The following is a 15072-nucleotide window of genomic DNA, read 5'->3' on the forward strand; positions in this document are numbered from 1 at the left end:
TCACTCTCCTTTGCCACCTTCATCAAGCATTCTTTAGCTCCTCTTTGCTTTCTGACATTAGGGTGGTGTCATCTGCATATCTGAGGTTATTGATATTTTTCCCAGAAATCTTGATTCCAGCTTGTGATTCATCAAGCCCAGGATTTCTCATGATATACTCTGCATCGAAGTTAAATAAGCAGGATGACAATATACAGCCGTGACATACTCCTTTTCAATTTTGAATCAGCCCATTGTTTCATGTCCAGTTTAACTGTTGCTTCTTGACCTGCATACAGGTTTCTCTGGAGGCAGGTAAGGTGGTCTGGTATTCCCATCTCTTTAAGAATTTTCCACAGTATTCATAGTGAAAGTGTTAGTTGCTTAGTTGTGTCTGACTCTGCGACCCCATGGACTGTAGCCTCTCTGGCTCCTGTGTCCATGGAATTCTCCAGGCAAGAATACTGGAGTGGATAACCTTTCCCTTCTCCAGAAAATCTTCCTGATCCATGAATCGAATCTAGGTATCTTCAACTGCAGGGAGATTCTTTACTGTCTGAGCCAGCAGGGAAGCCCAAAAATAGAAGCCCATTTAACTCAGCAAAGATCCTATTTCAGTGTTCACACAGAACTCTCTACTTAGCTGTATGTGTAGTGCACTGGGATAACTCCCTCTGGGCAGGGAGGTTTCAGTGTTGATTGAAAGCCACTTTTCTGTCCACAAAAATCACTTCAGGATATATAGCTTTATATCACATGCACAATAAGCTCTGAGATGGCCTTTGCATTGCATTCAGCTTTGAATATTTTAAAGGAACTTCTACAAGGTTTATAAAATACCAATATTTTGATCAATTAATTTAATTCAGGCTGTATTGTCTATCCCAGAGTCTTTTTCTCTCTCATATTTTAGTCATTGATTTGTTTGACTGAATAATTTGCAATAATCTTCCTGTTTTCATTATTGTGATTTTTAGTTATGGTATCTGTCCAAATAGGGCTGTGTTTAATCAATAGAGAGCTAATGTATTTGACAGATCCAACTGAGAAACACCTAACTCCCAAGTTCTGTGTGATAGGTAGGAAAACAGACTTCTTGGTCCACTTAAAGAGTTCCATTTTATGGAGATACTGGTGATAATTCCAAAAAGTGCTAACTGTCTTAAAAGCATGTCACAACTGAGTCATTATTAGAAGCTGGAGAAAAGGAGGTAGGATGCCTAGCTGCCCTTTCCAGCCATGGCTCCCTCCCCTTCCTGCCCTCCTTTCTCTGTCTATGGAACATTTTTTGGCATCTGCTCCTTGCCACATTCACAGCATAGTGGTGCTGGGGACACACATGTGGCACTGTCCCTGCCCCCCAGGGCTTAGAACTTGTGAAGAGACTGAGTGAACAAATAAATAATGTCAAGTGTTACAGAATCTATGTGTGGGGCTCAAGGAGTGTGTAAAAGGGAGCTGTTACCTGAGGGCCACATGTTTGGTCTACTCTGAATTATCAGAGATTCCAACTGAATAGGTCCCAGCCTCTAGTGTTTACTCCTGCACATCTAGTCATATACAGTAAGTCCCCTACATACAAACTTTTGTCAGGTTTCAAAGACATGAATATGTGTTCACATGTCCAATCATGTTATTTTGAGGGTCTGGCGTACATTGTCAAGCACATGCATTCTCTACAAGTGGTTTTGCTTTTGTGTTCTTCACTGTATAGTACTTTATAGAGTACAGTGAAAGTGAAAGTCACTCAGTTGTGTCCGACTCTTTGTGACCCCATGGACTATACAGTCCATGGAATTCTCCAGGCCAGAATACTGGAGTGGGTAGCCTTTCCCTTCTCCAAGGAATCTTCCCAACCCAGGGATCGAACTCAGGTCTCCTGCATTGCAGGTGGATTCTTCACCAGCTGAGCCACAAGGGAAGCCCAGGAATACTGGAGTGGGGTAGCCTTTCCCTTCTCCAGCAGATCTTACCAACCCAGGAATCAAACTGGGGTCTCCTGCATTGATAGAGTACAGTAATACAGTATTTATATTTTAAACCCAAGATGTCCAGAAGCAAGCATAAAAGCAGTGGTGATGTAGCAGTGACTATATTGTAAGATTAAAAATATTTTCTTTACTTCTTGTGTTTGTTTTTATGTATTATTTGTGTGAATAGTATTTAAAGACTATTACTACATAGTTGATTGTATTTGCTTGGTACCTAGGCTAACTTTGCTGGGCTTACAAGCAAACTGGATTTACAAACATGCTCTTAGAATGGAACTTGTTTGTATGTGGGAGACTTACTGTACCTTGAAATAACTAGGAAAGCAATAAAGGATCTTTCATGAAAAAGTTTATTAAGCATTACAAATATTCATTTAATGTTCTAGTTTATAAGAAATGAAACCAGCCTATTACATACAACATAGACAATGCAAGAGGACACACAATCCCTGGCTTCCCCATGCAGCACCATATGGTTCAGCCACGCTGGGAGGCCAGGAATAGTTCTGGTTCTGGTGGGTGAAATGTGGTCTGATCAGCAGGCTCCCCCTTCACTGAGGATGGATTTCAGAAGGAAGCAGGACAGGAGGAGGAGAACACTCCACGTGAGCTGGGTTCTAGGTCCATTAGAGTGTGAGGTGAGAAAGTCTTTCAAGTCTGGAAAAAAATCCCGAGAGAGTTATGAGACATGCTGTGGCAGGTCTGCTTTAAGAGAATGAGCTAGAAATGTCTGCACCTGCTCAAGGAAAGGCTCTTTTCTGCCTGGGCCTCCTTACTGGGCCTTGCCCTGTGGACTGGGCCACGTTGGGGGCAGCACAGAGCATGGGTGGGCACCAGCTGTAGAGAACACAGCACAGCTCCAGGGAGATGTGCTTCCCTTTAGCTTGGACATTCCTTTCACTGCAGCTGGAAACAGAGGGATTTTTATGTAACCTGGAGAGCTGAAGGAGAGTCTGTTTGCTGCTTTTAAGGCTCACAAAGAAATAGTCCTTCAGCCCTTCTCATTTGGCACGTGAGCTAACCAAGGTGGTGGTCCAGAGTACTATACCATCATTTAGCAATTCAGGCTAGTGGATCCTGAATAAAATAAAACAGCTTGCATCCATCTGTTGTCATCTAACACTATTTCTTTGGCTAGGGACCACTTATTAAAAAGGAGGAAAGCACCCTTTCCTACAGTCAATGGTGGACATCCTCACAAAGGACATAACAACGAGGCAGAGCTGCGGAGCACTGGGGACTGTGCCCCGGCTGGCGTGCTCACCACCCCACTGAGGCACTGTGGCTCCTCCACTGCAGGCCTCACTCTGAGCCCCAGACTCAGTAGGCCTGGCTTTCTCTATAGCCAGGACCCCACCCCAGAGGTGTTGAGTGGGAATCTCTGGGGTAGTGAGACCAGATAAGGGTGTTGGCTAAACTCCCCGGTGGTGAAGGGTTACCATGGGAAACCGACAAAGCCCCACAGGTATGGCTGTAGGCAGGCGTACCAATGCCACTAAGTAGTCTCCCAAGCAAATCTGCTGGACGTGGGACCGGCTGGGCAGGGAAGCATACAGAGGCCCAACTTACAGGGACTTTTTCCCCAGGCTGCTTGGCAGAGGCCAGCCTGCGCTTCCCCCTGACAAACCTGCCAAGCCCTGTCCTCTAGGATTCCGCCAGAAAGTGCCTTCTGAACGCCAAAACCTATGGTCAGCTTGAACCATCAAAAGCTAATGAGTAGAGACAAAGACAAGCCCCCGCAGCAGAGACCTGCCCTGCCTCTTTCTGCAGGTGACTGGTGAGCACGGCCAGGAGGCCACACTCAGCCCAAGACTGAGGGCAGGCCCACTGCAGACCTGGGCACCATTCCCCACATCACCCCACATGGGAGAGGGTTGTTCCAGGGTACGAGAACCCCACAAAACAGAAGCCTTAGCATGCAGGCTCAGAGGAAGCTCCAGAAAAGCTGATGATACAACAGGTGCTCTCAGTGTGAGAAGCAGCTACAGGTCAGCCCATACTGAGCTTCACTGTTGATTTTTCCCCTGGTGAAAGGGAACAGGCTGACCACAGAGAGGATTCAGACCCTGTTGGCAGTCTTTTCTTGCATATGAACTCAAAAGCCATTGTTAGAGTCAGCTTTATGAGCCAGTCCCTCAAGCAGGGGTCACCAAACGGGCTGTGAGCACCAGGCAATGTCCCTCCTAAGGGGCCCAAGGTCACCCACTGAGCTAAGAGAGAAAATATTAGAAATTCCACTATATATCGATAGGAAAAGTTAAAATGAGCTTTATTCACATTCACTGTTTATTGGAACCTACAAAATCAATGGTTCTGTGGCCTATCATCATTTTTGCTGAGATAAGTCACTCAGTCATGTCCAAATCTCTTTTTGCGAACCTATGGACTGTAGTTCACCAGACTCCTTTGTCCAAGGGACTCTCCAGGCAAGAGTACTGGGGTGGGGTGCCATGCCCTCCTCCAGGGGATCTTCCCAACCCAGGGATCAAACCCACATCTCCTGCATCTTCTGCACTGGCAGGCAGGTTCTTTACCACTAGCGCTACCTGGAAGCCCATCATTATTTTATTTCCTGCCAAAAAGGAGACTCAGCTACCAATGATGATATACTATAACATGGGGTTTTAATTATATACTTACCAGAAGTTCTCTTTTTAGACTTACACATCGCAGAGATTTTTATCATTACTTTAGTCTTAAGCATGTGTGAAAAGGAAGATAGAAGTGAAATCAAATTTGTGAATGCTCAGCATGTGGCACATGTCACCACCACTAAGTGGTGATTTAAAAATAGTTTGGAGACCACCTTGGGTGAGGATAAAATCATACTTCAATATGAGGTCCAGAGCTAGCATTCCCCAAATTTTCCAGTTTACAGACACCCCTGAATGCCCTTGGAAAACCAAACTGCTTTCTCTCCTGTCGTGACACCCAGAGAAGCTACCCCACTGAAATGACATCTATCACGGGAGTATGTTCCAGAGGGATTTGACAAAGGGTCTGCTCTCTCCCAGTCAGCATGCCCTCGGCTGACAGCCAACTGGGGCCAGGACCTAGGAAGGCCATCCTTTCAACATGTCCACAATCTGGCTCCGGCCTGCAGACGTTCACTTGCTTGCTGTTTGGTTGGTTGTCTGCTATGCGACAGAACTGTACTTTTTAAATTGCGTTTGAAGGATGAGGTGAGGTCTGACCTGACCCCAATCTGACATTTACATGATCTGTTTCTCTCTGAAGAAGTTCTAAATTGCTTCTTCACTGTGTCATTACTTAGACTCTAAATTTTAGAACATATTGGTTCTTGATGCTAAAGAAATACTTAATTCTTTGGGTTAAATGTAGGAAGAATCACCCTCTCAGTTAAAGGAGATAATGGGTTGATTTAAGGACTGCTAGCTCCAAGGCTGTCATTCTTCTTGATTTTTTTTAACCTAGCAATGCTCACCAATTAATGTGTATAGAGGATATTTCTCACAACCTGAAAAAACACATTTTGGTAAATTTGCATATAAGTGCTAGATTATGAAGCAATTTTTTCTAACTCATTGTACTGATGTGAATACTGTTGATGGTGACAATAATGCAACAATATTTTATTTTATGTATAATATAAAACAGGTATAGGGCCTTTTCATCTTTACAAATCTATGGGGCAAATTATTTCTGCTGTGAGACTGAAGCACAGTTTATAAAGATGGTAAACATTACAACAAGTATTTCGGGATTTGAACAAGTATTTTGGGGATTTCCCATGCTTTTTCTATTATGCCAAACTTCCTCTTTAAACACAAAATTAACAAATGTAAATGAAGAAAATGGTAGAATGATATTTACCTGTATAAAATATACTGTATTTATTAATAGAATACTGAAAATAGATTGTTTTAATGTAATATTATAGTAGGCAATGGCCTTTATGGTGTTTCTTCTTTGGCACTATATCTGGAACTAAAAGGTCAACAGTCATCCATTTAATATTTATTTAGAATTATTATACACAGAGCATTATTTTAGGTCATGGAAGAGAAAAATTACAAAACAGCTCACATCAACAAATAAGACTGTTTTGCATAAATTTTATTCTTCAATATCTGTGTGAAAGTGCAGGGCAGATTATCTTCATTTTACATGAGGAAACTGGAGAATAAACAATGTTCCTCTGAAACAGAATGAAAAATATGTCCTTGAGGAGATATTATATTGGGATTAAGAAAGTCTCTTGTACGTGGACCCATAGAATGTCAAGTAAAGAGGGCACTTGGAGATCCTCTGGCTTTTAGGTGTCTAGAGGAGCCAAAGGACCCTGATTCTGTAGCATACTTTTTATCTTTCGGATTGGCTAAAAAGTGTTTGGATTTTTCCATAAGATGTTATAAAAAACCAAAGGAACTTTTTGGCCAACCCAATATTTGTGATTCCCCCATCCATTTGTGTCCTTTCACATTAGAATTATATTGGAAATACAGTTTTCCATTCTATCTTCTATATACTCTTCAAAGTCATCATAAAATTCCATTAAAGGAATTAAAACATTTACTTACCTATTATTCTGCTATTGGATTTACAATGTGGTCAAATTTTCAATATTCTAAATAATACTATCCAAAATATTCTTAAAGAGGCCCACAATAAACCCATTAATAAATGATCAATTAATCTATGACAAAGGAGACAAGATTATATAATGGAGAAAAGACAGTCTCTTCAATGAGCAGTGCTGGGAAAACTGGACAACTACATGTAAAAGAATGAAATTAGAAAATTCCCTAACATCATACCATACACAAAAATAAACCCAAAATGGATTAAAGACTTATGCAGAAGAATGGATACAATAAAACTCCTAGAGGAAACAGAGGTAGAACACTCTTTTACATAAATTGCAGCAGTGTTTTTTGAATTTGTCTCCTAAAGCAAAGCAAGTAAAAGCACAAATAAACAAATGGAATCCAATCAAATATAAAAACTTTTGCACAGAAAAGGAAACCATCGACAAAACAAAAAGGCAATCTACTGAATGGGAGAAAATATTTGCAAATGATATGACATATAAGGTATTAATATCCAATATATATAAACAGCTCATGCAACTCAGTATTTAAAAAAAAAAAAAAACTCACAATAAACCAGATTTAAGGGATGGACAGAAGAACTGAACAGACCTTTTACCAAAGAGTAAATGTAGATGGCCAATAGGCACATGAAAAGATGCTCAATATGGCTTATCACTAGGGAAATGCAAATCCAAACCACAATGAGATGTTATCTCTTACCTATCAGAATGGGCATCATCAAAAAGAATACAGATAACAAATGCTGCTGAGAATGTGGATAAAAGGGAACCCTTCTACAGTATTGATGGGAATGTAAATTGGTATGCTGCTGCTGTTGCTAAGTAGCTTCAGTCATGTCAGACTCTGTGTGACCCCATAGGATATCAGCCCACTAGGCTCCTCTGTCCCTGGGATTCTCCAGGAAAGAACACTGGAGTGGGTTGCTATTTCCTTCTCCAATGCAGGAAAGAGAAAAGTGAAAGTGAAGTCGCTCAGTTGTGCCTGACTCTTAGCAACCCTGTGGACTGCAGCCTACCAGGCTCCTCCATCCATGGGATTTTCCGGGCAAGAGTACTGGAGTGGGGTGCCATTGCCTTCTCCATAAATTGATATAGCCACTGTCAAAAACAGTATTTTCAGGTTTTTTTTCAAAAAACTAAAAATAGGATTACCATATGACCCAGCAGTTCCACTCCTGGGTATACATCCAGAAAACCCCAAAACACTACTTCAAAAAGATACATGCACTCCAATGTTCATAGCAGCATTATTCAAAATTGTCAAAGTATGGAAGCAACCTAAGTGTCTGTCAACAGTTGAATAGATAAAGAAGATGTGATACACACACACACACACACACACACACACACACACAGGAGAGAATACTACTCGGCCATAAAACGAAATTTTGTGATTTCAGCAACATAAATGGACTTGGAGGGTATTATTCTTAGTCAAATGGCAGATAGAGAAAGACAAATCCTGAATGGTAGAATTTATACGCGGAATCTAAAAAACACAACAAAGTATTGAATAAAACAAAAAGGAAGCAGACTCACTGGTACAGAAAACAAACTAGTGCTTGCCAGAGGAGAGAAGAAAGAGGGAAGGGGCAATATAAGCATTCAGAAAATAAAAGGACTATTATGTGAAATCATGTGTGTGAGACTTCAAAAAATTTAGAAAACACTATAGAATTGAAAAAATCTTTCATTCAATTTAAAAAAAGACATATTTAGGGCAAATCTACTCAGTGGCTCAGAGAAAATTCAATAAAAAATGTAGCTTTACCAATAAGAGTTCTAATTATATCCATAATAAAATTTCAGTGTAAAAAAATCACTACGAAGAATATTTATTTTACACTAAAAATTATAGGAAAAGTCTGGAAGGAGATCTTGCCATTTGCGACAACATAGATGGAACTTGAAGGCATTATGGGAAGCAAAATAACTGAGACAAAAACGACAAATACCAGCTGATTTCACTTTTTTGTAGAATCTAAAAATAAAAAAAAAGAAAAGAAACTGATGTAATGTACAAGATGGTGACTACAGTTAATAATACTGCATTGTATATTTGAAAATTACCAAGAGAGTAGACTGATGTTAAAGCTGCCACCTGATGTGAAGAGCCGACTCATTGGAAAAGACACTGATGCTGGGAAATACTGAGGGCAGGAGGAGAAGGGGATGACAGAGGACGAGATGGTTGGATGGCATCACTGACTCAATGGACATGAGTTTGAGCAAGCTCTGGGAGATGGTAAAGGACAAGGAAGCCTGGCATGCTGCAGTCCATGGGGTTGAAAAGAGTTGGACATGACTGAGCGACTGAACAACAACAATGAGAGTAGATCTTAAAATTTCTCATTACAAGAAAAAGAAAGTCATTATTGTTTGTATGGTGATGGATGTCAACTAGGTTTGCTATGGTTATCATTTCTCAATTATATATATTTGTATATAATACCAAATCATTGTGTATACCTGAAACCAATATAATGCTACATGGTAATCATAAAATTCACTGCAGATGGTGACTGCAGCCATAAAATTAAAAGATGCTTGCTCCTTGGAAGAAAAGTTATGACCAACCTAGACAGCATATTAAAAAGCAGAGACATTACATTGCCAACAAAGGTGTATTGAGTCAAAGGTATGGTTTTTCCAGTAGTCATGTATGGATGTCAAGAGTTGGACCATAAGGAAAGGTGAGCACTGAAAAATCAATGGTTTTTAATTGTGGTGTTGGAGTAGATTCTTGAGAGTCCCTTGGACTGCAAGGAAATCAAACCAGTCAATCCTAAAGGAAATCAGTCCTTAATACTCATTGGAAGGACTGATGCTGAAGCTGAAGCTCCAATACTTTGGCCACCTGATGTGAAGAACTGGCTCATTGGAAAAGACCCTGATGTTGGGAAAGATTGAGGGCAGGAGAAGTGGATGATAGGATGAGATGGTTGGATGGCATCACCGACTCCATGGACATGAGTTTGATCAAGCTCTGGGAGCTGGAGATGGACAGGGAAGCCTGGCATGCTGCAGTCCTTGGGGTCAAAAAGAGTCAGACATGACTGAGTGATTGAACTGAACTGAACTATCTCATTTTTTTTAAAAACTGTCTGACATAGTTCAGGGATGTGCTTATGTACTCTGAATGGTAGCAATTTTATTCCAATTAATATTAATTGTATATTAATTATCATTATGTCAATGTTTATACCAGCATACTATTGTATGTTGATTTATATTTTAAAATAATTTAAATGTTATTATAAAATACGATAATTTATCTCTTAAGAAAAAAAAAAGCATAGCTGAAGAAGTTAACCACTCTAAGCTTCAATTTCCTCAAATATAAAAAGCATAATACTTATTTCAAAGGCTTGTTAAGAATTGACTGGGATTAAGTATATAAAGTCCCTGGAATAAACTGAGGGCTAATAAAGATGCTTATCATGATGACTGTCATCCTCACAACATCATAATCATCTATCAGCACTGCTGCTACCATTATCATTGTCATCCTCAGGTCATAACCACCATTCAGCACAGCCCCTACCACTGGCATCCGCCCTGATGCACAATCAATGGGTCACAGAGTGCACCTGACAAATTACTCTGAGAGATGGTTCACCTTTGATGAGCACAAGCCACATTTTCAGAGTCACTGTCATCGCCCTAGGCAGACAGCAGTCCCAGCCTTGTATGTTCTCCAGGATGTGAGCAGACATCCTGGAGCCTAGCTCCTGCTCTGCTGCTTAGAACCCAAGCTGGCCTTGCTTGAAAGTGAAAGTGAAAGTTGCTCAGTCATGTCCGACCCTTTGAGATCCCGTGGATTATACAGTCCATGGAATTCTCTAGGCCAGAATACTAGAGTGGGCAGCCTTTCCCTTCTCCAGGGGAACTTTCCAACCCAGGGATCAAACCCAGGTCTCCCGCATTGCAGGCAGACTCTTTACTAGCTGAGCCAAAAGGGAAGCCCTTGCTTAGAAGACTGAAAATGATCACAGCTAGGCCTTTCCCCACATCACTGCAAGCAGCACCAACCACCGTCCGCAATTCTGATGCTTACGCCATAATTTGTGTCCTCCTTTCTCTGGGTCATTCAAAGACCAGCTACTGAATCAGTGGCACAGGCCCAGCAAATGAAGAGCCTGACAGGAGAGGGAGGAAGGAAAAGTATATTGCACTATAATCACCACCACGCACCCGCCCCTTCCCCCTACCCCCTACTCCTTCCCCCCACCCCCAGCACACATCGCTGGTCCCACACAGAGCTGGCTGAGGATGGGGGGCAGAAGTGGGGCTGACGGGCTGCACCTTCACCAAGAATGTCACTAGAATGTTGCTCCTATCCCAGGTTGCAGAGGAGAAAGGAAGGGAGGGAGATGGGTCTGAAGCTGAGCACTCATTATGTGTGTTCCTCCACCAGGCACCCCACCCAGGGAACCCCACCAGGAGGGTGGCTTGAAGGGCTCCACCCTCCAGAGTGCTGCCTCTCTACAGCAATCTAACAGTGGACAAGGGGATGTGAAGTGGGGGTGAAGGGCTGTACCACCATTAAGCACACCCTTACACTGTGGGATTGGCCCAGGGTCGACTATAGTGCAAGAAGGAAAAGGAGAGTAGGCCCACGGCCTTCGCGTGGACCCCACCCAGGGCTAACAAAGAGGACTGAAGAGCTCTGCCTGCATTAACCAAGTCCCTTACTGCTATCCCAGCCAGAGCTTACTGCAAAGGGGAAAAGGCCATGGAAACGCTATAACTGTCATACCTGTGTCTCTGGTCCCTGCCTGAGATGACGACTCTGCAGCCGAGCATTTTGTCCATTTTCTGACCTCAGAAGATTCGTGTTCCTTAGTTTTACAAGTAAAACATTTGCATTGAGCTGGGAACTGCTCAGAGTCATCACAAATAAGTGTTCACCCTGCGTGTTGTCCACACCCCACTGACTTTTATTTATGTGGCAGGCCTGAGCTGTGGTTACCAGGTACCTTGGTTCCTGGAGCACTGCCAGGCTGGCCTTGAAGCCCTGCACCTGGCCATTCAGGCCTGCTCCTGTCCTGCTCCAGGGCGCCCTCTACATTTCACAGTTGAGAAGGTGGGTGTCGGCCCAGTGGAGAGAAGTCCCTAGACATTTAGTTTGGGTACCCCGTCAAAACTATGATTTTTCCAGTAGTCATGAATGGATATGAGAGTTGGACTATAAAGAAAGCTGAGCACCAAAGAATTGATACTTTTGAACTGTGGTGATGGAGAAGACTCTTGAGAGTCCCTTGGACTGCAAGGAGATCCAACCAGTCCATCCTAAAGGAGATCAGTCCAGGGTGTTCATTGGAAGGACTGATGCTGAAGCTGAAACTCCAATACTTTGGCCACCTGATGCAAAGAACTGACTTATTTGAAAAGACCCTGATGCTGAGAAAAGTTGAAGGCAAGAGAAGAAGGGGACGACAGAGGATGAGATGGTTGGATGGCATCACCAATTCAATGGACATGAGTCTGAGTCCACTCTGGGAGTTGGCGATGGACAGGGAGGCCTGGCATGCTGCAGTCCAAGGGGTTGCAAAGAGTCGGACATGACTGAGAGACTGAACTGAACTGACCCTGTCTGCCAGATAGGGCTCTAATTACCAGCTTGTGTGCTTCCAAAGTTCTGCACTCTGTAAAGAACATTTAAGGACACTGTTTGGAAATCACATTTAAATTCCTCAAGTAGGATATGGGAAACCTAGGAATAAATTTTTCAACGACTATAATGATAAAACACTATGTGATTCACCACGAATGTGACTTTCCCGTGTGATGAATCCATGCCGATCGCTCATTCGTTTGTCGTTTGGCACAGGTAGATCTCTACGGGTCGGTACCTATAAAGGAGCAACTGCCTGAGGGTGGGTTGTGAGCACAGGAGGTGGGCCGGGTTCTTCTTACCGCAGCGGCCGGGTGTCTGCAGCGGGAGGCAGTGCAGGGCCCCAAAGACGCACCTGCAGAGGTGACAGCCGCGGAAGGTCCAGGCTCCGTGCACCAGGGCGCCGCACTTGCTGAGGAAGCCCAGGCCTGGCGTTAGTGCAGGCGGCGCGCGCACCCCCGGCCCCGCCCCGCGAGGCCCCGCCGCCGCCGCCAGTCTCCCCGTCTCCTCTCCCCGCAGGCCCCGCTGTGCCCCCAGGCTCCCGGTCTCCTCTCCCCGGAGGCCCCGCTGTGCCCCCAGCCTGCACCACCCCGCGCCTACCTGCGCCTCTGGTCGTGCTCACAGTAGCGGCCGGTGAAGTGAGCGGGGCACACGCAGAAGCTGCCCAGCACGCAGGTGCCGCCGTTCCGGCAGCAGCTCGGCCGCGGAGGTGCACCTGTGGGGGCGTCACCGGGGGTCAGCTCCGCGCGGGACCCTCTACGTCCCAGAAGGGCCGAGGGAGATCCCCTCGGGGAGGCAATAAAATTGGCTTCCTGCTAATAGTGTTTGCTCAGGTAAACCCTGTTTGTTAGTTTAAGGATTAAAAACAAACTACCAGGGGTGCGGGCGGGTCAGGAAGGCTCCCTGAGACAGATGGGAAACCCTGCCCCCTGCAAGTAGCGTTTTCTTTCTTCCTTCCTTTCATATGTTAAAATTAGGCTGTGACTTCCCAAGACAGTGATTACAGACTGGCCTCTCCGGAGAGCGGCGAGAGAGCAGGGACCACCCACGGGTGCAAAGACACCGAAACAATTAAAAAAAAAAATCTACCACTGGAGCCTGAGAGACTGCGATAAGCCTAGCAAAGGTCCGCTATTATCTGGGCTTGGATAGCTCTGGACCTGCAGAAAAATAACCAGTTAAAAGCCAAAGCCAAGTTTTACCAATAAAATATTAAAACTTTTTTCAGAGTAAAAGAACACCTCACTAGGAAATATCTTTTACTTTATCAATCTGTCAGTTCAGTCGCTCGTTCATGTCCGACTCTTTGCGACCCCATGGACTGCAGCACGCCAGGCTTCGCTGTCCATCACCAACTCCCGAAGCTTGATCAAACTCATGTCCATCAAGTAGGTGATGCCATCCAACCATCTCATCCTCTGTCTTTATACTTTTACTTTATAGTATAAAAGTATATACTTTATAGTGTCTTTATCCTTTTACTTTATAGTATATATTTAAAGATGGTAAAATGTTATTCATTGGACTTCTCGTTTTATTAACTTATCCTAGTTTTTGTTTTGGGTTTTTTTTTTTTTTTTTTTTCGATTCTAAACTCAGGGTTCTGGCTTCCTAGTGGTAAAGAATCTGCCTACCAAGGAAGGAGACAAAGGAGAAAGTCTGGAAGATCCCCACTAGGCGCGCACACACAGACACACAGTCACAGACACACACACACACACACACACACACACACACACACACACACACACACACTCGGAGTTCACTGACCGAGATGGCCTTTGTCTGCAGCATTGCCGCTTAGCTCTTGGAAAGTCAAGGAGTAGGGGAATGAACCCTGAGGCTTCCAGCCCTCTGTGCTGTCATTCTCCTCCCTTAAATTATTCAAGGTCCAGTTGAGTGTTTTCTGCTGGAACTTCTGAGCTTTACCACTGCTGCTTTCTTCTCTACTAATTTTATATTTCCCTGTATGACAGCCTTAAAAATTAATTGAAAATATGAGACTGATAATGACTGACAAACAAATATGCAATAAAAACTAAGAGAATATAAACAAAATGCTCCTTACTGTTTCCCATGGGGATGGTCTGTAATATCAAACTGATCATAAACAGAAGCCTAGAATATTTAAAGAAATTTAGTCAGAAATTTACATATGTATAAAATGTAATGCATTCATATACAAATGTATGTATAAATATATATTTAATGTACAATAGATAATTATGCAATCATTTTGTAACTAGTAGATTTTGATTAATGTTGTCATTCCTTACAAAGATTTTAGGCCAAGCATGTACCCATCCCTTTAAGAGAAGCAACACTAAGCATGCATTGCAATTTATTCCAGGTTCTTAAACACCCCTCTTGGCTCTAAGACTTAAATGATTCTTGTTCTTACCTAACAGAATGGCTCCAGGTCATTTTCCCACTGACACGTCTGGTATAAAAAAGGCTCCTCTCATGGATACATTGAAGATCAATTCCACGGGACTGAGTCTGAACAGCTTTTGTATTTGCAGGTGTCTTTACTGCAGTTACCGGAAGAACTGCCTCAGGACGCAAGATGGATAAGTGCAGAAGACACAGGTGTTTCCTGCTGTCTATCTTGGCCTCTAAATAACTGTGAGAAACAGCGATGCGGTCTCCTCTGGGTTCTGCTGTGCAATGGCTTTGGCAAAGGCTGTGCTGTGACAGGCAGGGTCCAGCACAGAGCCTCGGGGACCATCCCCTCAATGATACCCTGCTAGGGCCAGGGGCGGGGCCTGTGTAGACAGGCTGGTTCTCTTCCCCTGCAGACTTTACAGTGCTGATAGTAGCAGGAGGAGCCAACCCCTAATGTAAAACACTGGGGACTACAAGGCAATAGCCTTTTCCCTTCCTGGAAAAAAACAAAAAATTATCAATAAAAC

The 15072-nt window shown here is 43.4% G+C and overlaps 1 protein-coding gene across 2 annotated transcripts; it reads right to left on the reverse strand.

The window, feature by feature from the left end:
- Positions 1–2302: 2302 nt before the first annotated feature.
- On the reverse strand, positions 2303–14690 carry LOC110135272 (cryptic protein-like). 2 transcript variants are annotated; one of them, XM_070477062.1, is made up of 6 exons: positions 14562–14690; positions 14229–14278; positions 13931–14137; positions 12761–12875; positions 12463–12572; positions 2303–2627 (listed from the first exon to the last, which is right to left on the reverse strand). In XM_070477062.1, exons 1-6 carry the CDS (start codon positions 14582–14584, stop codon positions 2506–2508), a joined length of 627 nt encoding a protein of 208 aa, XP_070333163.1. In that variant the 5' UTR covers positions 14585–14690; the 3' UTR covers positions 2303–2505. The 2 variants fall into 2 exon arrangements, with proteins under 2 accessions (XP_070333163.1, XP_070333164.1); XM_070477063.1 differs by lacking the exon at positions 12463–12572 and having other exon boundaries at positions 2548–2627.
- Positions 14691–15072: the final 382 nt, after the last annotated feature.

This window comes from Odocoileus virginianus, chromosome 15 (assembly GCF_023699985.2).
Source record: "Odocoileus virginianus isolate 20LAN1187 ecotype Illinois chromosome 15, Ovbor_1.2, whole genome shotgun sequence".
NCBI classification, from domain to species: domain Eukaryota; kingdom Metazoa; phylum Chordata; class Mammalia; order Artiodactyla; family Cervidae; genus Odocoileus; species Odocoileus virginianus.

Bases quoted from the DNA above. Each gene is read 5' to 3' on its own strand.
- LOC110135272 (XM_070477062.1), bottom strand. From the start codon at position 14,584: ATGACCTGGAGCCATTCTGTTAG. The intron at 14,279-14,561 runs GTAAGAACAAGA...TAAATATTCTAG, and splicing joins ACCTGGAGCCATTCTGTTAG to GCTTCTGTTTATGATCAGTT. The intron at 2,628-12,462 runs GTAAGAAGAACC...ATTTTTTTCCAG, and splicing joins GCAGACACCCGGCCGCTGCG to ACTTGAAAGACTTTCTCACC.